Genomic DNA, 23,677 nt, shown 5'->3' on the forward strand with positions numbered 1-23,677 from the left:
TGAGTCACTCCTTTTTATTATAAAAACATTTTTAATAACAATTTTTTAATATAAGTTTTTTATATAAATACATTGTTTTAAGCATTTTTGAAACTACCAGTCTCTATACTTATTTGCCTATATAGAAAGACCAACTGTAGGTGTTATATTATATATTATACATTATTAGATATACCATTGTCAATATCACCCTCCTTTTGAGTCAGCTTTGTTACTGATTTATCCTGTTTTATATATACTTTAGCCAACTTTGGCGCTCATATTCCCCTTTTCGGTACTTTGAATCCAAGATCCAGTTAGGGGGTCTTTTATAGTGTATCCTGTATATATATATATATATATATATATATATATATATATATATATATATATATATATATATATATATATATATATATATATATATAAATCTAGGCGCAGTTCTCTACAACCACATACATCTGATTCTTTCCTTGGAAGGGCCTTGTTTTGTTTTTTTCTACAAGTGGGTTCTCTGTTTTCAACAGATTTTACATAGCTCAGGTAATTGCAGTCTATTCACTTTGTAATAAATATCTAAATTTAATTAAAAAAAATGTTGTTGAAGATTTATTTTCAAAATCTTTAGAATTTTTTAATCTCAGTCAATTCCTTATTTGGCAATGTCATTCCAGTCCTCATTCATTTTAATGCTAAGTTATTATCTTTGTAGTCCACCCAGTAGAGCTCTGCAGCTATATCATGGTCAGCAGACAACATAATTTATGTAAGAACTTACCTGATAAATTCATTTCTTTCATATTAGCAAGAGTCCATGAGCTAGTGACGTATGGGATATACATTCCTACCAGGAGGGGCAAAGTTTCCCAAACCTTAAAATGCCTACAAATACACCCCTCACCACACCCACAATTCAGTTTAACGAATAGCCAAGAAGTGGGGTGATAAGAAAAAAGTGCGAAAGCATATAAAATAAGGAATTGGAATAATTGTGCTTTATACAAAATCATAACCACCACAAAAAAAGGGCGGGCCTCATGGACTCTTGCTAATATGAAAGAAATGAATTTATCAGGTAAGTTCTTACATAAATTATGTTTTCTTTCATGTAATTAGCAAGAGTCCATGAGCTAGTGACGTATGGGATAATGACTACCCAAGAAGTGGATCTTTCCACACAAGAGTCACTAGAGAGGGAGGGATAAAATAAAGACAGCCAATTCCTGCTGAAAATAATCCACACCCAAAATAAAGTTTAATGAAAAACATAAGCAGAAGATTCAAACTGAAACCGCTGCCTGAAGTACTTTTCTACCAAAAACTGCTTCAGAAGAAGAAAATACATCAAAATGGTAGAATTTAGTAAAAGTATGCAAAGAGGACCAAGTCGCTGCTTTGCAGATCTGGTCAACCGAAGCTTCATTCCTAAACGCCCAGGAAGTAGAAACTGACCTAGTAGAATGAGCTGTAATTCTCTGAGGCGGAGTTTTACCCGACTCAACATAGGCAAGATGAATTAAAGATTTCAACCAAGATGCCAAAGAAATGGCAGAAGCTTTCTGGCCTTTTCTAGAACCGGAAAAGATAACAAATAGACTAGAAGTCTTACGAAAAGATTTCGTAGCTTCAACATAATATTTCAAAGCTCTAACAACATCCAAAGAATGCAACGATTTCTCCTTAGAATTCTTAGGATTAGGACATAATGAAGGAACCACAATTTCTCTACTAATGTTGTTGGAATTCACAACTTTAGGTAAAAATTCAAAAGAAGTTCGCAACACCGCCTTATCCTGATGAAAAATCAGAAAAGGAGACTCACAAGAAAGAGCAGATAATTCAGAAACTCTTCTGGCAGAAGAGATGGCCAAAAGGAACAAAAAACTTTCCAAGAAAGTAATTTAATATCCAATGAATGCATAGGTTCAAATGGAGGAGCTTGAAGAGCCCCCAGAACCAAATTCAAACTCCAAGGAGGAGAAATTGACTTAATGACAGGCTTTATACGAACCAAAGCTTGTACAAAACAATGAATATCAGGAAGAATAGCAATCTTTCTGTGAAAAAGAACAGAAAGAGCAGAGATTTGACCTTTCAAGGAACTTGCGGACAAACCCTTATCTAAACCATCCTGAAGAATACTGTAATATTCTCGGTATTCTAAAAGAATGCCAAGAAAAATGATGAGAAAGACACCAAGAAATATAAGTCTTCCAGACTCTATAATATATCTCTCTGGATACAGATGTACGAGCCTGTAACATAGTATTAATCACAGAGTCAGAGAAACCTCTTTGACCAAGAATCAAGCGTTCAATCGCCATACCTTTAAATTTAAGGATTTCAGATCCTGATGGAAAAAAAGGACCTTGAGACAAAAGGTCTGGTCTTAACGGAAGAGTCCACGGTTGGCAAGAGGCCATCCGGACAAGATCCGCATACCAAAACCTGTGAGGCCATGCCGGAGCTACCAGCAGAACAAACGAGCATTCCTTCAGAATCTTGGAGGTTACTCTTGGAAGAAGAACTAGAGGCGGAAAGATATAGGGAGGATGATACTTCCAAGGAAGTGATAATGCATCCACTGCCTCCGCCTGAGGATCCCGGGATCTGGACAGATACCTGGGAAGTTTCTTGTTTAGATGAGAAGCCATCAGATCTATTTCTGGGAGTTCCCACATTTGAACAATCTGAAGAAATACCTCTGGGTGAAGAGACCATTCGCCCGGATGCAACGTTTGACGACTGAGATAATCCGCTTTCCAATTGTCCATACCTGGGATATGAACCGCAGAGATTAGACAGGAGCTGGATTCCGCCCAAACCAAAATTCGAGATACTTCATTCATAGCCAGAGGACTGTGAGTCCCTCCTTGATGATTGATGTATGCCACAGTTGTGACATTGTCTATCTGAAAACAAATGAACAACTCTCTCTTCAGAAGAGGCCAAGACTGAAGAGCTCTGAAAATTGCACGGAGTTCCAAAATATTGATCGGAAATCTCACCTCCTGAGATTCCCAAACCCCTTGTGCCGTCAGATACCCCCACACAGCTCCCCAACCTGTAAGACTTGCATCTGTTGAGATTATAGTCCAGGTCGGAAGAACAAAGAAGCCCCCTGAACTAAACGATGGTGATCTGTCCACCATGTCAGAGAGTGTTGTAAAATCGGTTTAAAGATATTAATTGAGATATCTTTGAGTAATCCCTGCACCATTGGTTCAGCATACAGAGCTGAAGAGGTCGCATGTGAAAACGAGCAAAGGAGATCGCATCTGATGCGGCAGTCCTAAGACCCAACATTTCCATGCATAAGGCTACCAAAGGGAATGATTGTGACTGAAGGTTTTGACAAGCTGATATCAATGTTAAACTTCTCTTGTCTGACAAGGACAGAGTCATAGACACTGAATTTATCTAGAAACCTAAAAAGGTTACCCTTGTCTGAGGAATCAATGAACTGATTGGTAAATTGATCCTCCAACCATGAACTTGAAGAAACAACACAAGTCGATTCGTATGAGATTCTTCGAAAATGAGAAGACTGAGCAAATACCAAGATATCGTCCAAATAAGGAAATACCAAAACCCTATTCTCTGATTACAGAAAGAAGGGCACCGAGAACCTTTGAAAAAAATTCTTGGAACTGAGGCTAAGCCAAACGGTAGAGCCACAAAACTGGTAATGCTTGTCTAAAAAGAGAATCTCAGACACTAAAAGTGATCTGGATGAATCGGAATATGCAGATACACATCCTGTAAATCTATTGTAGACAGATAATGCCCTTGCTAAACAAAAGGCAGGATAGTCCTACAGTAACCATCTTGAATGTTGGTATCCTAACATAATGATTCAATAATGATAGATCCGGAACTGGTCTGAAGGAATTGACCTTCTTTGGTACAATGAAGAGATAAAATAAAACCCCAGCCCCTGTTCCAGAACTGGAACTGGCATAAATACTCCAGCCAACTCTAGATCTGAAACACATTTCAGAAATGCTGAGCCTTTGCTGTGTTAACTGGGACACGGGAAAGAAAAGAATCTCTTAGCAGGAGGCCTTAACTTGAAGCCAATTCTGTACCTTTCTGAAACAATGTTTCTGAAACCAGAGATTAAGAACGGAATTGATCCAAATTTCTTTGAAGAAAACGTAATCTGCCCCATACCAGCTGAGCTGGAATAAGGGCCGCACCTTCATAGGTACTTAGGAGCTGGCTATAGGTTTCTATAAGGCTTGGATATATTCCAAACTGGAAATAGTTTCCAAACTGATACCGCTCCTGAGGATGAAGGATCAGGCTTTTGTTCCTTGTGAGGAAAGGAACGAAAATGATTATTTACCCTGGAAAGAAAGGGAAAGCAAAGTTGACTTAGAAGACATGTCAGCATTCCAAGTTTAATCCATAAAGCTATTCTAGCTAAAATAGCTAGAGACATATACCTGACATCAACTCTAATGATATCAAAAGATGGTATCACCAATAAAATTATTAGCATGTTATAGAATAAAAATAATGCTATAAAATTATGATCTGTTACTTGTTGCGCTAAAGCTTCTAACCAAAAAGTTGAAGCTGCAGCAACATCCGCTAAAAATATAGCAGGTCTAAGAAGATTACCTGAACATAAGTAAGCTTTTCTTAGAAAGGAATCAATTTTCCTATCTAAAGGATCCTTAAATGAAGTACTATCTGCCGTAGGAATAGTAGTACATTAGCAGGAGTAGAGACAGCCCCATAACCTTAGGGATTTTTGTCCCAAAAAACTCTAATCTGTCAGATGGCACAGGATATAATTTGCTTAAACGTCTAGAAGGAGTAAATAAATTACCCAAATTATTCCATTCCCTGGAAATTACTTCAGAAATAGCATCAGGGAGATAAAACACTTCTGGAATAACTACAGGAGATTTAAAAACCTTATTTAAACGTTTACATTTAGTATCAAGAGGACCAGAATCCTCTATTTCTAATGCAAATAACACTTCTTTAAGTAAAGAACGAATAAATTCCATCTTGAACAAATACAAAGATTTATCAGCATCAACCTCTGAGACAGAAACCTCAGAACCAGAAGAACCATTATCAGTATCAGAATGATGATGTTCATTTAAAAATTCATCTGAAAAAAAGAGAAGTTTTAAAAGACTTTTATGTATACTAGAAGGAGAAATAACAGACATAGCCTTCTTAATGGATTTAGAAACAAAATCTCTTATGTTATCAGGAACACTCTGAGTATTAGATGTTGACGGAACAGCAACAGGTAATGTAACAGTACTAAAGGAAATTTTATCTGCATTAATAAGTTTGACATGACATGCAATACAAATAACAGCTGGAGAAACAGATACCAAAAGTTTATAGCAGATACACTTAGCTTGGTAGCTCCAGCATTGTGCAGTGATTTTCCTGAAGTATCTTCTGACTCAGTTGCAACGTGGAACATCTTGCAATATGTAAAAGAAAAAAACAACATATTAAGCAAAATTGATCAAATTCCTTAAATGACAGTTTCAGGAATGGGAAAAAATGCCAAAGAACAAGCTTCTAGCAACCAGAAGCAATAAAAAATGAGACTTAAATAATGTGGAGACAAAAGTGACGCCCATATTTTTTTGCGCCAAATAAGACGCCCACATTATTTGGCGCCTAAATGCTTTTTGGCGCCAAAAATGACGCCACATCCGGAACGCCGACATTTTTGGTGCAAAATAACTTCAAAGAATGACGCAACTTCCGGCGACACGTATGACGCCGGAAACGGAAATAGAATTTTTGCGCCAAAAAAGTCCGCGCCAAGAATGACGCAATAAAATGAAGCATTTTCAGCCCCCGCGAGCCTAACAGCCCACAGGGAAAAAGTCAAATTTTAAGGTAAAAAATGTTAAATTAAAATGCATTATCCCAAATATGAAACTGACTGTCTGAAAAATAAGGAAAGTTGAACATTCTGAGTCAAGGCAAATAAATGTTTGAATACATATATTTAGAACTTTATAAACAAAGTGCCCAACCATAGCTAGGAGTGTCACAGAAAATAAGACTTACTTACCCCAGGACACTCATCTACATATAGCAGATAGCCAAACCAGTACTGAAACGAGAATCAGCAGAGGTAATGGTATATATAAGAGTATATCGTCGATCTGAAAAGGGAGGTAAGAGATGAATCTCTACGACCGATAACAGAGAACCTATGAAATAGACCCCTTAGAAGGAGATCACTGCATTCAAATAGGCAATACTCTCCTCACATCCCTCTGACATTCACTGCACGCTGAGAGGAAAACCGGGCTCCAACTTGCTGCGGAGCGCATATCAACATAGAATCTAGCACAAACTTACTTCACCACCTCCATCGGAGGCAAAGTTTGTAAAACTGAATTGTGGGTGTGGTGAGGGGTGTATTTGTAGGCATTTTAAGGTTTGGGAAACTTTGCCCCTCCTGGTAGGAATGTATATCCCATACGTCACTAGCTCATGGACTCTTGCTAATTACATGAAAGAAATGGTCTTTTTGGTAGACTTTATTTCTGTTTTTTTCTGGGTAAGGATTTATTTTCCCCCTTTTTCGCAAACTCTAGATTTTTTTTCCAGAGCTGTTTGGAAGTCTGGTATTATTTGGATTAACAGAAGGGAACTACCTACTAATGAGTAGTTTATAGGGGGCGCCAAACAATAATCTAAAAAAAAATAACGCAAATAAAAATAGTCAAAGGAGGATAAAAACAACTAAAAATAAATATTATATTTGATAATATAAGAGTGAGTCCAATAATGAAAGATTCCACTTTCAGGCTGCTCCACTTCCAATCGTATAGGCAACAATTGTAGATATTCTAGAAGACACAAGTAGAAAAAGGGGCGCCACATAGCGTAATCATGTAAAGTTCAAATATGTGAAATTCAGAGAAGAAAAGGACTCAAGCTTTATGATGGCACCAAAAAACAATGGTGCAATAAGCATAGGCTTGTTACTCTCAATCTCCAGCAGACTGGCACTGGTGGGAACTGCTCTCTGTAAAGTGTATTACAACAGGCTGTTTTCTGTATGCTGTTCCCTTTGGCAAACGTCCAGCAGGTAATAAAGCAGGGGGTTCTATAAGAGATATATTCAAACCATGCATACAAAATGCATATTGGAAATACTGGAGCTTTCAACTTTGTAAAATAATATTTGCAACACGTTTCTCAGTCTGTTTTATAAGCTGAGAAATGCGTTGCAAATATGAGTGTTTGTGGTGTGCGTGTGGTGTTTGCGTGTGTTGTATGAGTGTGTTTTGTATGAGAGTGTGGTGTGTGCGTGTGTTGTATAAAAGTGTGGTGTGTGTGTTGTATGAAAGTGTGGTGTGTGTGTTGTATGAAAGTGTGGTGTGTGTGTTGTATGAGAGTGTGGTGTGTGTTGTTTGAGAGTGTGTTGTGTGTGTTGTATGAGAGTGGGGTGTGTGCGTGGGTTGTATGAGAGTGGGGTGTGTGCGTGGGTTGTATGAGAGTGGGGTGTGTGCGTGGGTTGTATGAGAGTGGGGTGTGTGCGTGGGTTGTATGAGAGTGGGGTGTGTGCGTGGGTTGTATGAGAGTGGGGTGTGTGCGTGGGTTGTATGGGAGTGGGGTGTGTGCGTGGGTTGTATGGGAGTGGGGCGTGTGCGTGGGTTGTATGAGAGTGGGGCGTGTGCGTGGGTTGTATGAGAGTGGGGCGTGTGCGTGGGTTGTATGAGAGTGGGGCGTGTGCGTGGGTTGTATGAGAGTGGGGCGTGTGCGTGTGTGGTGTATGAGAGTGGGGCGTGTGCGTGTGTGGTGTATGAGAGTGGGGCGTGTGCGTGTGTGGTGTATGAGAGTGGGGCGTGTGCGTGTGTGGTGTATGAGAGTGGGGCGTGTGCGTGTGTGGTGTATGAGAGTGGGGCGTGTGCGTGTGTGGTGTATGAGAGTGGGGCGTGTGCGTGTGTGGTGTATGAGAGTGGGGCGTGTGCGTGTGTGGTGTATGAGAGTGGGGCGTGTGCGTGTGTGGTGTATGAGAGTGGGGCGTGTGCGTGTGTGGTGTATGAGAGTGGGGCGTGTGCGTGTGTGGTGTATGAGAGTGGGGCGTGTGCGTGTGTGGTGTATGAGAGTGGGGCGTGTGCGTGCGTGGTGTATGAGAGTGGGGCGTGTGCGTGCGTGGTGTATGAGAGTGGGGCGTGTGCGTGCGTGGTGTATGAGAGTGGGGCGTGTGCGTGCGTGGTGTATGAGAGTGGGGCGTGTGCGTGCGTGGTGTATGAGAGTGGGGCGTGTGCGTGCGTGGTGTATGAGAGTGGGGCGTGTGCGTGCGTGGTGTATGAGAGTGGGGCGTGTGGTGTGTGTGGTGTATGAGAAGTATTAACATGCAATATCACAAATTCCTGCTATGGGTGTCAGTCAGTTGGTGAAATTGTCTGTATAACACTAAGAAAAACATAATTTATGTAAGAACTTACCTGATAAATTCATTTCTTTCATGTTGGCAAGAGTCCATGAGTTAGTGACGTATGGGATATACAATCCTACCAGGAGGGGCAAAGTTTCCCAAACCTCAAAATGCCTATAAATACACCCCTCACCACACCCACAATTCAGTTTAACGAATAGCCTAGTAGTGGGGTGATAGAAAAAGGAGTAAAACAGCATACAAAAAAGAGTAACTTGAAATATAATTGTGCTTTTATACAAACAATCATAGCCACCAGAAAAGGGTGGGTCTCATGGACTCTTGCCAATATGAAATAAATTTATCAGTTCTTACATAAATTGCTTTATTTCATGTAATTGGCAAGAGTCCATGAGCTAGTGACGTATGGGATAGAAATACCCAAGATGTGGAAGTCCACAGAAGAGTAATTAGAAAGGGAGGGATAAAATAAAAACAGCCATTTTCCACTGAAAAAATTAAATCCACAAAAAATGTTTTTCTCATAAATTTAAAGAAAAAAACATTAGCAGAAGAATCAAACTGAAACAGCTGCCTAAAGAACTTTTCTACCAAAGACTGCTTCAGAAGAAGCAAATACATCAAAATGGTAAAATTTAGTAAATGTATGCAAAGAAGACCAAGTTGCTGCTTTGCAAATCTGATCAACTAAAGCTTCATTCTTAAAAGCCCAGGAAGTGGAGACTGATCTAGTAGAATGAGCTGGGATCCTCCGAGGTGGGGACTGTCCCGCCTCTAAATAAGCTTTATGAATCAAAATCTTTAACCAAGATGCCAAAGAAATGGCAGAAGCTTTCTGACCTTTCCTAGAACCAGAGAAGACAACACATAGACTAGAAGTCTTCCTGAAATCTTTAGTAGCTTCAACATAATATTTCAAAGCTCTTACAACATCCAAAGAATGCAAAGATCTTTCAAGAGCATTCTTGGGATTAGGACACAAGGAAGGAACAACAATTTCCCTACTAATGTTGTTAGAATTCACTACCTTAGGAAGAAATTTAAACAAAGTTTGCAAAACAGCCTTATCCTGATGGAAAATCGGAAAAGGAGACTCACAAGAGAGAGCAGACAGTTCGGAAACTCTTCTAGCTGAAGAGATAGCCAAAAGAAACGACACTTTCCAAGAAAGTAGTTTAATATCCAAATAATGCATAGGCTCAAAAGGAGGAGCCTTCAAAGTCTTCAAAACCAAATTAAGACTCCAAGGAGGAGAGATTGATTTAATAACAGGCTTGATACGAACCAAAGCCTGAACAAAACAGTGAATATCAGGAAGCTTGGCAATCTTTCTATGAAATAAAACAGAAAGAGCAGATATTTGTCCCTTCAAAGTACTTGCAGACAAACCTTTATCCAAACTATCCTGAAGAAACGGTAAAATTCCAGGAATTCTAAAAGAATGCCAGAATTTGAGAACACCATGAAATATAGGTATTCCAAACTCAGTAATAAATCTTCCTTGAAACAGACTTAAAGGGACAGTCTAGTCAAAATTAAATGTTTATTATTCATATAGGGCATGCAATTTTAAACAACTTTCCAATTTACTTTTATCATCAAATTTGCTTTGTTCCCTTGGTGGTATTTTTGAAAAGCTAAACCTAGGTAGGCTCAAACTGATTTCTAAACCGTTGAAAACCGTTAGACAGTACTAGTTCATGTTTGGCATATAGAAAACATTGTGCTCACTCCTGTGGAGTTATTTAGGAGTCTGCACTAATTGGCTAAACTGCATGTCCGTCAAAGGCACTGAGATAAGAGGGCTTAAGCAGAGGCTTAGATACAAGGAAATCACAGAGGTAAAACATATATAAATATAATTGTGTTGGTTGTGAAAAACTGGGGAATGGGTAATAAAGGAATTATCTATCTTTTTAAACAATAAAAATTCTGGTGTAGACTGTCACTTTAAGAGCATGTAGCATAGTATTAATCACTGAGTCAGAGAAACCTATATGACTAAGCACTAAGCGTTCAATTTCCATACCTTCAAAGTTAACGATTTGAGATCCTGAAAAACGGCCCTTGACACAGAAGGTCTGGTCTTAGAGGAAGTGGCCAAGGCTGGCAACTGGACATCCGAGCAAGATCTGCATACCAAAACCTTTGAGGCCACGCTGGTGCTATCAGAAACACATACGATTGTTCCATAATTATCTTGGAGATCACTCTTGGAAGAAGAACTAGAGGCGGAAAGATATATAAGCAGGTTGGTAAAACCAAGGAACTGTTATAGCATCCACCATCTCCACCTGAGGATCCCTGGACCTGGACAGGTACCTGGGAAGTTTCTTGTTTAGATGAGAAGCCATCAGATCTATTTCTGGAAGACCCCACATCTGTACAATCTGACAAGACATCTGGATGGAGAGACCACTCCCCCGGATGTAAGGTCTGACGGCTGACATAATCCACTTCTCAATTGTCTACACCTGGGATATGCATCTCAGAAATTAGACAAGAGCTGGATTCTGCCCAAGAAAGTATCCAAGATACTTCTTTCATAGCTAGGGGACTGCGAGTCCCACCCTGATGATTGACATATGCCACAGTTGTCCGTCTGAAAACAAATGAATGGTTCTCTCTTTAACAGAGGCCAAACCTGAATAGCCCTGAAAATAGCACAGAGTTCTAAAATTTTGATTGATAACCTCGCCTCTTGAGGTTTCCAAACCCCTTGTGCTGTCGGAGAACCCCAGACAGCTCCCCAACCTGAAAGATTTGCATCTGTTGTGATCACAGTCCAGGTAGGACGTACAAAAGAGTCCCCCTGAATTAAACGATGATGTTCTAACCACCAAGTCAGAGAGAGTTTTATGTTGGGATTTAAGTATATCAATTGTGATATCTGAATATAATCCCTGCACCACTGATTCAGCATACAAAGCTGTAGAGGTCTCATGTGAAAACAACCAAACGGGATCGCGTCCGATGCTGCAATCATGAGACCTAAAACTTCCATGCACATAGCCACTGAAGGGAATGATTGAGACTGAAGGTTTCGACAAGGTGAAACCAGTTTCATTTGTCTCTTGTCTGTTAAGGACAGAGTCATGGACACTGAATCTATCTGGAAACTTAAAGAGGTGACCCTTGTCTGTGGAATCAAGAAACTCTTTGGTAAATTTATTCTCCAACCATGTCTTTGAAGAAACAACACTAGTTGATTTGTGTGAGATTTGGCTAAATGTAAAGATTGAGCTAGTACCAATATATCATCCAAATAAGGAAACACTGCAATACCCTGTTCTCTAATTACAGATAGAAGGGCACCGAGAACCTTTAAAAAATCCTTGGAGCTGTTGCTAGGCCAAATGGAAGAGCGACAAATTGGTAATGCTTGTCTAGAAAAGAGAATCTCAGAAACCGATAGTGGTCTGGATGAATCAGAATGTGAAGATATGCATCCTATAAGTGTATCGTGGACATATGACGACTAGGGATGCACCAAAATAAAAATTCTGGACCGAAACCGATACAGAAAATTCAGGATGCCCCTGGCCGAAAACCGAAACCAATTTTTTTTTTCTTTTTTAACTACAGTGTGTGTGTAACTGAGAGAGCTTGTAGGTGGGAAAGCTCCAACAAATGGGTGTGGCCACTTGTACTGTATGGCGTGATCTGCAGTGAAACTGGTGGAGCTCTACAAGGGAGAGCGTGGTTATAGCCAGACAACAATGCCAGGTGGACATGTGTTTTGTTTTTGGGTGTAGTTAAACGTGCAATAGGCGTGGCTGCACCTGATCGTGTCTCATTGTATCTCCGCCTAGTTCCTGGTTTGGGTTTCACACTGACCCGTCAGATTATATGTCCGAAGCCCCAAATGGAGGCTGCCTGTCACCTATCACCTGGATCACTGGGCTTGGCTACGACCTTACGTGCAAGGTGGTTATAGAAAGTTACTGTGCTTTTTTGTATACACTGTCTGGTGGGTGGTAATTTTTACCAACTGTGTGCGAGCTTGGGGCTTATGCATATATAGTGTGCATGCATATTTGCCTCAGGCGAATAGAATGTCTATGCACAAGAGGCTGATGTATGAGCACTGTATATAAGGCTTATACATTTTCACTATGTGTGCTTAGGGTTGTGTCTGATAATATCAAGTGTTTATAAACATGTTACTTATCCTCCTTTGAATACTGTATTCAGAACTTTGGTTTCCTTCTAAAAACAAAAACAAAAAACAAAAAGGGCACTGCTGGTTTCAAATATCATGTTATATGTTACGGTACTTATGTGTGTGCTCTGTGTACCATGCCAGTGCTGCTCACCTTATGCTAAGGATAGACATGTAACTCAATAGAACAGGGGAGGGTTGTATATTTTAGCCATTTTGGTCCTCTTTGGGCCGAAATTGGAATTGCACATTTTCGGCGGCCCAAATTTTGGTGCATCGCTAGTATTATTCTTTATTTAGTTCTGTGTAACATAATCAGATTTAACCGTTTATTTTGATAATTGGTTAAAAAAAAAAAAGTATAGTCCTAGAAAACTATTATTATAGGCAAAACAGTAAGTCAAGTAATGAACTCAAATAGCAGCTCTAGGCTGGCATCAAATTTGAAATATGCTACACAATAATTTTACCGAAAATAAAACCGAAAACTGAAATAACCAAAAATGCCATTTTCCGCAGAAACTTTCTGCGGCCGAAATTTCGGTGTATCCCTAATAATGACCTTGCTGAACAAAAGGCAAAATAGTCCTCATAGTCACCATCTTGAAAGTTGTGACTCTTACAAAACGATTCAAGAACTTCAGATCCAGAACTGGCCTGAATGAATTTCTTTTCTTTGGGACAATGAATAGATTTGAATAAAACCCCAGACACTGTTCTAGCTCTAGATCTGAAACACACTTCAGAAAAGTCTGAGCCTTCACCAGATTTGCTGGAACGTGAGAGAGAATCTTCTCACAGGAGGTCTTACTCTGAAACCTATTTGATACCCTTGAGAGACAATACTCTGAATCCACTGATTTTGAACAGAATCTGCCCAAATGTCTTGGAATAATTTCAGTCTGCCCCCCCACCAGCTGAACTGGATTGAGGGCCGCACCTTCATGCAGACTTGGGGGCTGGCTTTGGTTTCTTAAAAGGCTTGGATTTATTCCAACTTGAAGAAGGTTTCCAATTGGAACCAGAGTCTTTAGGGGAAGGATTGGTTTTCTGTTCCTTACTCTGTCGAAAAGAACGAAAACGATTAGAAGCTTTAGATTAACCCTTAGATCTTTTATCCTGAGGCAAAAAAAACTCCCTTCCCCCCAGTGATAGTTGAAATAATTGAATCCAACTGAGAACCAAATAAATTGTTACCTTGGAAAGAAAGATAGTAATCTAGACTTAGATACCATGTCAGCATTCCAAGATTTGAGCTATAAAGCTCTTCTTGCTAAAATAGCTAAAGACATAGATTTAACATCAATTTTGATTATATCAAAAATAGCATCACAGATAAAATGATTAGCATGTTGAAGCAAACGAACAATGCTAGACAAATCAGGATCTGTTTCCTGTTGCGCTAAACGATCCAACCAAAAGGTTGATGCAGCCGCAATATCAGCCATAGCAATGGCAGGCCTGAGAAGATAGCCAGAATATAAATAAGCTTTCTTTAGATAAGATTCAAGTTTCCTATCTAAAGGATCTTTAAAGAAGTATTGTCTTCCATAGGAATAGTAGTACGTTTGGCAAGAGTAGAAATAGCCCCATCAACTTTAGGGACTTTTTCCCAAAACTCTAATCTAGCCACTGGCAAATGGTTCAACCTTTTAAACCTAGAAGAAGGAATGAAAGAAGTACCAGGCTTAATCCATTCCTTAGCAATCACATCAGAAATAGCATCAGGAACTGGAAAAACCTCAGCAGTAACCACAGGAGGTTTATAGACAGAATTTAAATGTTTACTAGTTTTGATATCAAGAGGTCTAGACTCAATATCCAAAGTAACCAACACTTCTTTTAACAAGGAACGAATATACTCAATCTTGAAAAGATAAGTAGATTTGTCAGTGTCAATGTCTGAGGTAGGATCTTCTGAATCAGAGAGATCCTCATCAGAGGAGGATATTTCAGTATGTTGTTGGTCATTAGAAATTTCATCAATTTTATGAGAAGTTTTAAAAGACCTTTTACGTTTATTAGAAGGCGGAATAGCAGACAAAGCCTTCTGTATCCGCATCAGCAATATAATTTTTCATATCAACAGGGATATCATGTACATTAGATGTTGAAGGAACATCAGAAACTGTTCTTGTGCTGATGGAAACGTTTTCTGCAGGCAAAAGCTTATCATGACAACTTTTACATACTACAGCTGGAGATATAATCTCAGCTAACTTACCACAGATACACTTAGCTTTGGTAGAACTGTGATCAGGCAGCAGGGTTCCAACAGTTGCTTCTGAGACAGGATCAGCTTGAGACATCTTGCAAAATTTAAAAAGAAAAAACAACATTAAAGCAAAATTTACAATTCCCTTATATGGCAGTTTCAGGAATGGGGTAAAACAATGCAAACAGCATAGCCCTCTGAGCATATAGAAGGCAAGAGGCATATAGGAAGTGGGGTAAAAAACAAATTTTGTTTTGCGCCAAGTATGATGCACGACGCAAAAGGAGGTTGAATTTTTTTATGGCGCCAACAACATCCGGAAACGACGCAACTTGCGTCATAACAGATGCAACCTCGTGCAAGGAACCCTGGCGTCAACTAAGACGCCGGAAATGACGAACTTGCGTCATCAAAGATGTACCTTCCTAAACATGCTTCCCAAACTGAAACTGACAGTCTGCAAAAGGAAATATACATAGACCTGACTCATGGCAAATATAACTAAAATACATATATTTAAAACTTTATATTAATACATAAAGCGCCAAACCATAGCTGAGAGTGTCTTAAATAAGAAAAACATACTTACCGAAAGACACCCATCCACATATAGCAGATAGCCAAACCAGTACTGAAAAAGTATGAGCAGAGGTAATGGTATATGAGAGTTTATCGTCGATCTGAAAAGGGACCTACGACCGATAACAGAGAACCTTTGAAAAGATTTCCTGCGAGGAAAACCATGAAATCAATAGGCAATACTCTCTTCACATCCCTCTGACAAACACTGTACTCTGAGAGGAATTGGGCTTCATAATGTTTAGAAGCGCTTATCATAGAAGAAATCATAAAAATCAAGCACAAACTTACTTCACCACCTCCATAGGAGGCAAAGTTTGTAAAACGTAATTGTGGGTGTGGTGAGGGGTGTATTTATAGGCATTTTGAGGTTTGGGAAACTTTGCCCCTCCTGGTAGGATTGTATATCCCATACCTCACTAGCTCATGGACTCTTGCCAATTACATGAAAGAAATACCCAAATTATCAGTACACTGTATTTCTTCATACATTCACATCTCAGAGGGAACATAGGTCTGAAATAAGTTAACGCGCTGATGTTTTATTTTGTTGGTTATGTTTTCAGTCGAGTGAAGATTTCTTTTTTTCTATAGGATAATACAACAATTGAACATTACCCTGCTGAATAAAGAAGCTTTAATTAATGAGCTTGAGAAACATTTAACTTCTGGAGCGCCATGTGACAACTCTACAGATATGTCCTCCAAACCAAATGAGCACTTGTTCAAGAACGATATCACAGAAGAGGTAAACAAAACACATTTGGTCTTTTTTAGGATGGGATATTTGTTTTCAAAGTTTAATTGTTCTATCTTTATCGTTGCAATGTCTCCTTAAATTGTGTGTAAGAGTTTGTCAGTTCAAAAAGGTAGAAATGTCTTTTATGAAAGAGATTTTGAAGATAGGTTTGGTAATGATATGTAAAGATGGTGGTTCTTGGCTTTTCAAAAGAATGATTAACCCCTTGAGTGCTAACGACAGCTCTGAGCCGTTGCAGAGTTTCCCACTTAGGTGTTTAGAGCCGTCGCTAGCACTCTGCCACCTTGAGGGAGATCTGGGGGCTCCTATTCCGGTGATCGGGCCTGTATAGTGACAGCATCGCCGAGGCTTCACGTTTTGTGTGATGATGTCACTGTGCAACTTTATTAACAAAATACAATAAGGATAGGGAAAGGGGGCATGCTGCTTAGAGGCCTGTATCTCAGGCATCTAAGCAGCTACAGACCCCCAAGACCCAGTATCAGTATTGTGGATCTGAAAGAAAAAAAACATATTTTAAAAAAAATATATATTTAAAAAAATTCAAAATTAAAAACCCCTCAAATCAGCTTAGCACCCAGGTGGGAAAGTGCTTAGCACTCAGGGACATTAAACCAAAAATATTTATTTTATTATTCAGATAGAGAATACAATTTTTAAAAAGTTTCCATTTTACTTCTATTATCAAATTTTCTTCATTCTCTTGTTGTTCTTTGTTGAAGAGATACCTAGGTAGGTAGCGTGCACATGCATGAAGTACTACATGACAGGAAATAGTGCTGCCATCTAGTGCTCCTGCTAATGTATAACATTGTTGCAAAACTGCTGCTATATAGTGCTGCAGACAAGTGCACACTCCTGAGCTTACGTTTCTGCTTTTCAACAAAAGATAACAAGAAAACTAAGAAAATGTGATAACAGAAGTAAATTGGAAAGTTGTTTAAAACTGTATGTTCTATCTGAATCATGAAATAATTTTTTGGGGTTTTATGTCCCTTTAATGTTAAAGGGACATTTCGGTCAAAATTTAAAAGCACATAGATGAATTACATATTTGAATAGAAACATATTTACAATATAAATGTACTGGCAAAAATGCCTCTAGTAAAAGTTATCACTGTTTTAGTGTTAGCATTTTTCTCTGCACGTGCATGTGACGCATAACTAGATATTCTCTGTGCACTAGCATTTTAAATGCTGCAGCTGCTCAGAGCACCAGTGGGGCTTGCATTATGTCAGCAAAACACAAATTGAGCCATTACCAAATGGTATAAGCACCTTAGGCTCCCTGAGCAAGGGCTGCGTTTAAAATGCTGGTGCACGGTGCATACTTAAATACACTTTCGAAACAGCTATAGCTTTTATTCGAAGCATTTTTGCTAAAACATTTATATTACAGAAATGCTTCTGTTAAAAAATGCATCCATGTGAATTTCACTTTTGGCTGCAATGTCCCTTTAAGCAAAGGCAGCTGTTAATGCTTCAAAATTCTTTTATTTTAGGCTTTAAAACTATGACCTCATTTCAGAGTATATGTGAATCTCAGACGTTTGTCAGCCTCACAAACTGGGGAGCGCTTGGTTTTTTGTTTTGTTAGCGCGATTAAGATGGAGTTGCAGTAATCCGTAAGTGCAAATCAAAGCTGTACTGGAACAGATAAAGAAAAATAAGTGATCTTCTTTTGTCTGATTTCAAATATGTTTCTACCATCATTGCATAGTGACAGGAACAATGGTGTTAGTAATGCAATAATGATGTGCTGTAAAGAACTAGAGCTTATAATGTTTGTTTTAGAATGTCCCTTTAAAGGGACAGTTTACTCAAAAAATTTCTCCCCTATAACTTGTTCCCAATTATCCACTTTACCTGCTGGAGTGTACTAAATTGTTTACAAGTAGATCCTTTACCCTTATATTGGCATTTGAAATAGTTGAGTTAGCATGCGATATCCCCACCTATTCTGAAAGTTTGTGGCCGCAGGTCCAAGCTATAGATAAGCTTTGTAAACACAGCCAGCAGAAGAAATTACACTCCCAGTGGGCTATAGCAGAGATAAGGTAATACAATGTTGATTTTCCATTGTTCTCTCCAAGTACTGGTGATTGTTTTATGGACCGATATAAGATAAAGAAGCAGGTATATGTGCACAATGTGATACAGTAATGAGATCTGATTATACCTACAAGCTCAACCCATTTTATTAGGTTGTGGCTTCAAAACACAAAATCAGAGCTTTAATATACACAAATAAGCCTTAAAAAGCAAATCTCATACATTTTATACTCTGCAGCTGGTAAAAAAAGCAATTGTAAACACATTAAGGGAAAAACTATTTCTCCAACATAGGTGTGTCCGGTCCACGGCGTCATCCTTACTTGTGGGATATTCTCTTCCCCAACAGGAAATGGCAAAGAGCCCAGCAAAGCTGGTCACATGATCCCTCCTAGGCTCCGCCTACCCCAGTCATTCTCTTTGCCGTTGTACAGGCAACATCTCCACGGAGATGGCTTAGAGTTTTTTAGTGTTTAACTGTAGTTTTTATTATTCAATCAAGAGTTTGTTATTTTAAAATAGTGCTGGTATGTACTATTTACTCAGAAACAGAAAAGAGATGAAGATTTCTGTTTGTATGAGGAAAATGATTTTAGCAACCGTTACTAAAATCCATGGCTGTTCCACACAGGACTGTTGAGAGGAATTAACTTCAGTTGGGGGAACAGTGAGCAGTCTCTTGCTGCTTGAGGTATGACACATTCTAACAAGACGATGTAATGCTGGAAGCTGTCATTTTCCCTATGGGATCCGGTAAGCCATGTTTATTAAGATAGTAAATAAGGGCTTCACAAGGGCTTATTAAGACTGTAGACTTTTTCTGGGCTAAATCGATTCATTATTAACACATATTTAGCCTTGAGGAATCATTTAATCTGGGTATTTTGATAAGATTATATCGGCAGGCACTGTTTTAGACACCTTATTCTTAGGGGCTTTCCCAAATCATAGGCAGAGCCTCATTTTCGCGCCGGTGTTGCGCACTTGTTTTTGAGAGGCATGACATGCAGTCGCATGTGTGAGGAGCTCTGATACATAGAAAAGACTTTCTGAAGGCGTCATTTGGTATCGTATTCCCCTTTGGGCTTGGTTGGGTCTCAGCAAAGCAGATACCAGGGACTGTAAAGGGGTTAAAGTTAAAAACGGCTCCGGTTCCGTTATTTTAAGGGTTAAAGCTTCCAAATTTGGTGTGCAATACTTTTAAGGCTTTAAGACACTGTGGTGAAATTTTGGTGAATTTTGAACAATTCCTTCATATTTTTTCGCAATTGCAGTAATAAAGTGTGTTCAGTTTAAAATTTAAAGTGACAGTAACGGTTTTATTTTAAAACGTGTTTTGTACTTTGTTATCAAGTTTATGCCTGTTTAACATGTCTGAACTACCAGATAGACTGTGTTCTGAATGTGGGGAAGCCAGAGTTCCTTCTCATTTAAATAAATGTGATTTATGTGACAATGACAATGATGCCCAAGATGATTCCTCAAGTGAGGGGAGTAAGCATGGTACTGCATCATTCCCTCCTTCGTCTACACGAGTCTTGCCCACTCAGGAGGCCCCTAGTACATCTAGCGCGCTAATACTCCTTACTATGCAACAATTAACGGCTGTAATGGATAATTCTGTCAAAAACATTTTAGCCAAAATGCACACTTATCAGCGTAAGCGCGACTGCTCTGTTTTAGATACTGAAGAGCATGACGACGCTGATAATAATGGTTCTGAAGGGCCCCTAAACCAGTCTGATGGGGCCAGGGAGGTTTTGTCTGAGGGAGAAATTACTGATTCAGGGAACATTTCTCAACAAGCTGAACCGGATGTGATTACGTTTAAATTTAAGTTGGAACATCTCCGCATTCTGCTTAAGGAGGTATTATCCACTCTGGATGATTGTGACAAGTTGGTCATCCCAGAGAAACTATGTAAAATGGACAAGTTCCTAGAGGTCCCGGGGCTCCCAGAAGCTTTTCCTATACCCAAGCGGGTGGCGGACATTGTAAATAAAGAATGGGAAAGGCCCGGTATTCCTTTCGTCCCTCCCCCCATATTTAAAGAATTGTTTCCTATGGTCGACCCCAGAAAGGACTTATGGCAGACAGTCCCCAAGGTCGAGGGAGCGGTTTCCACTTTAAACAAACGCACCACTATACCCATAGAAGATAGTTGTGCTTTCAAAGATCCTATGGATAAAAAATTAGAAGGTTTACTTAAAAAGATGTTTGTTCAGCAGGGTTACCTTCTACAACCAATTTCATGCATTGTCCCTGTCGCTACAGCCGCGTGTTTCTGGTTCGATGAGCTGGTAAAGGCGGTCGATAGTGATTCTCCTCCTTATGAGGAGATTATGGACAGAATCAATGCTCTCAAATTGGCTAATTCTTTCACCCTAGACGCCACTTTGCAATTGGCTAGGTTAGCGGCTAAGAATTCTGGGTTTGCTATTGTGGCGCGCAGAGCGCTTTGGTTGAAATCTTGGTCAGCTGATGCGTCTTCCAAGAACAAGCTACTTAACATTCCTTTCAAGGGGAAAACGCTGTTTGGCCCTGACTTGAAAGAGATTATCTCTGATATCACTGGGGGTAAGGGCCACGCCCTTCCTCAGGATCGGCCTTTCAAGGCCAAAAATAAACCTAATTTTCGTCCCTTTCGTAGAAACTGACCAGCCCAAAGTGCTACGTCCTCTAAGCAAGAGGGTTATACTTCTCAAGCCAAGCCAGCTTGGAGACCAATGCAAGGCTGGAACAAGGGAAAGCAGGCCAAGAAACCTGCCACTGCTACCAAGACAGCATGAAATGTTGGCCCCCGATCCGGGACCGGATCTGGTGGGGGGCAGACTCTCTCTCTTCGCTCAGGCTTGGGCAAGAGATGTTCTGGATCCTTGGGCGCTAGAAATAGTCTCCCAAGGTTATCTTCTGGAATTCAAGGGGCTTCCCCCAAGGGGGAGGTTCCACAGGTCTCAGTTGTCTTCAGACCACATAAAAAGACAGGCATTCTTACGTTGTGTAGAAGACCTGTTAAAAATGGGAGTGATTCATCCTGTTCCATTAGGAGAACAAGGGATGGGGTTCTACTCCAATCTGTTCATAGTTCCCAAAAAAGAGGGAACGTTCAGACCAATCTTAGATCTCAAGATCTTAAACAAGTTTCTCAAGGTTCCATCGTTCAAAATGGAAACCATTCGAACAATTCTTCCTTCCATCCAGGAAGGTCAATTCATGACCACGGTGGATTTAAAGGATGCGTATCTACATATTCCTATCCACAAGGAACATCATCGGTTCCTAAGGTTCGCATTCCTGGACAAGCATTACCAGTTCGTGGCGCTTCCTTTCGGATTAGCCACTGCTCCAAGGATTTTCACAAAGGTACTAGGGTCCCTTCTAGCTGTGCTAAGACCAAGGGGCATTGCTGTAGTACCTTACTTGGACGACATTCTGATTCAAGCGTCGTCCCTTCCTCAAGCAAAGGCTCACACGGACATCATCCTGGCCTTTCTCAGATCTCATGGATGGAAAGTGAACGTGGAAAAGAGTTCTCTATCTCCGTCAACAAGGGTTCCCTTCTTGGGAACAATAATAGACTCCTTAGAAATGAGGATTTTTCTGACAGAGGCCAGAAAAACAAAACTTCTCGACTCTTGTCGGATACTTCATTCCGTTCCTCTTCCTTCCATAGCGCAGTGCATGGAAGTGATAGGTTTGATGGTAGCGGCAATGGACATAGTTCCTTTTGCGCGCATTCATCTAAGACCATTACAACTGTGCATGCTCAGTCAGTGGAATGGGGACTATACAAACTTGTCTCCGAGGATACAAGTAAATCAGAGGACCAGAGACTCACTCCGTTGGTGGCTGTCCCTGGACAACCTGTCACAAGGGATGACCTTCCGCAGACCAGAGTGGGTCATTGTCACGACCGACGCCAGTCTGATGGGCTGGGGCGCGGTCTGGGGATCCCTGAAAGCTCAGGGTCTTTGGTCTCGGGAAGAATCTCTTCTACCGATAAATATTCTGGAACTGAGAGCGATATTCAATGCTCTCAAGGCTTGGCCTCAGCTTGCGAGGGCCAAGTTCATACGGTTTCAATCAGACAACATGACAACTGTTGCGTACATCAACCATCAGGGGGGAACAAGGAGTTCCCTGGCGATGGAAGAAGTGACCAAAATCATTCTATGGGCGGAGTCTCACTCCTGCCACCTGTCTGCTATCCACATCCCAGGAGTGGAAAATTGGGAAGCGGATTTTCTGAGTCGTCAGACATTGCATCCGGGGGAGTGGGAACTCCATCCGGAAATCTTTGCCCAAGTCACTCAACTGTGGGGCATTCCAGACATGGATCTGATGGCCTCTCGTCAGAACTTCAAAGTTCCTTGCTACGGGTCCAGATCCAGGGATCCCAAGGCGGCTCTAGTGGATGCACTAGTAGCACCTTGGACCTTCAAACTAGCTTATGTATTCCCGCCGTTTCCTCTCATCCCCAGGCTGGTAGCCAGGATCAATCAGGAAAGGGCGTCGGTGATCTTGATAGCTCCTGCGTGGCCACGCAGGACTTGGTATGCAGATCTGGTGAATATGTCATCGGCTCCACCATGGAAGCTACCTTTGAGACGAGACCTTCTTGTTCAGGGTCCGTTCGAACATCCGAATCTGGTCTCACTCCAGCTGACTGCTTGGAGATTGAACGCTTGATCTTATCGAAGCGAGGGTTCTCAGATTCTGTTATCGATACTCTTGTTCAGGCCAGAAAGCCTGTAACTAGAAAGATTTACCACAAAATTTGGAAAAAATATATCTGTTGGTGTGAATCTAAAGGATTCCCTTGGGACAAGGTTAAGATTCCTAAGATTCTATCCTTCCTTCAAGAAGGATTGGAAAAAGGATTATCTGCAAGTTCCCTGAAGGGACAGATTTCTGCCTTGTCTGTGTTACTTCACAAAAAGCTGGCAGCTGTGCCAGATGTTCAAGCCTTTGTTCAGGCTCTGGTTAGAATCAAGCCTGTTTACAAACCTTTGACTCCTCCTTGGAGTCTCAACTTAGTTCTTTCAGTTCTTCAGGGGGTTCCGTTTGAACCCTTACATTCCGTTGATATTAAGTTATTATCTTGGAAAGTTTTGTTTTTGGTTGCAATTTCTTCTGCTAGAAGAGTTTCAGAATTATCTGCTCTGCAGTGTTCTCCTCCTTATCTGGTGTTCCATGCAGTTAAGGTGGTTTTACGTACTAAACCTGGTTTTCTTCCAAAAGTTGTTTCTAACAAAAACATTAACCAGGAGATTATCGTACCTTCTCTGTGTCCGAAACCAGTTTCGAAGAAGGAACGTTTGTTGCACAATTTGGATGTTGTTCGCGCTCTAAAATTCTATTTAGATGCTACAAAGGATTTTAGACAAACATCTTCCTTGTTTGTTGTTTATTCCGGTAAAAGGAGAGGTCAAAAAGCAACTTCTACCTCTCTCTCTTTTTGGATTAAAAGCATCATCAGATTGGCTTACGAGACTGCCGGACGGCAGCCTCCCGAAAGAATCA

General features: G+C 40.3%; 1 protein-coding gene across 2 annotated transcripts in view; it reads left to right on the forward strand.

The window, feature by feature from the left end:
* The window catches only part of CDK5RAP2 (CDK5 regulatory subunit associated protein 2), a 538,634-nt gene that overhangs the window by 55,400 nt on the left and 459,557 nt on the right, over window positions 1-23,677 (forward strand). For both annotated transcript variants that reach the window (XM_053695716.1, XM_053695717.1), the window contains exon 8: window positions 15,937-16,090. In XM_053695716.1, coding sequence (XP_053551691.1) covers window positions 15,937-16,090 — 154 coding nt within the window. The remainder of the gene's footprint in view (window positions 1-15,936; window positions 16,091-23,677) is intronic.

This window comes from Bombina bombina, chromosome 12, assembly GCF_027579735.1.
Source record: "Bombina bombina isolate aBomBom1 chromosome 12, aBomBom1.pri, whole genome shotgun sequence".
NCBI classification, from domain to species: Eukaryota; Metazoa; Chordata; class Amphibia; order Anura; family Bombinatoridae; genus Bombina; species Bombina bombina.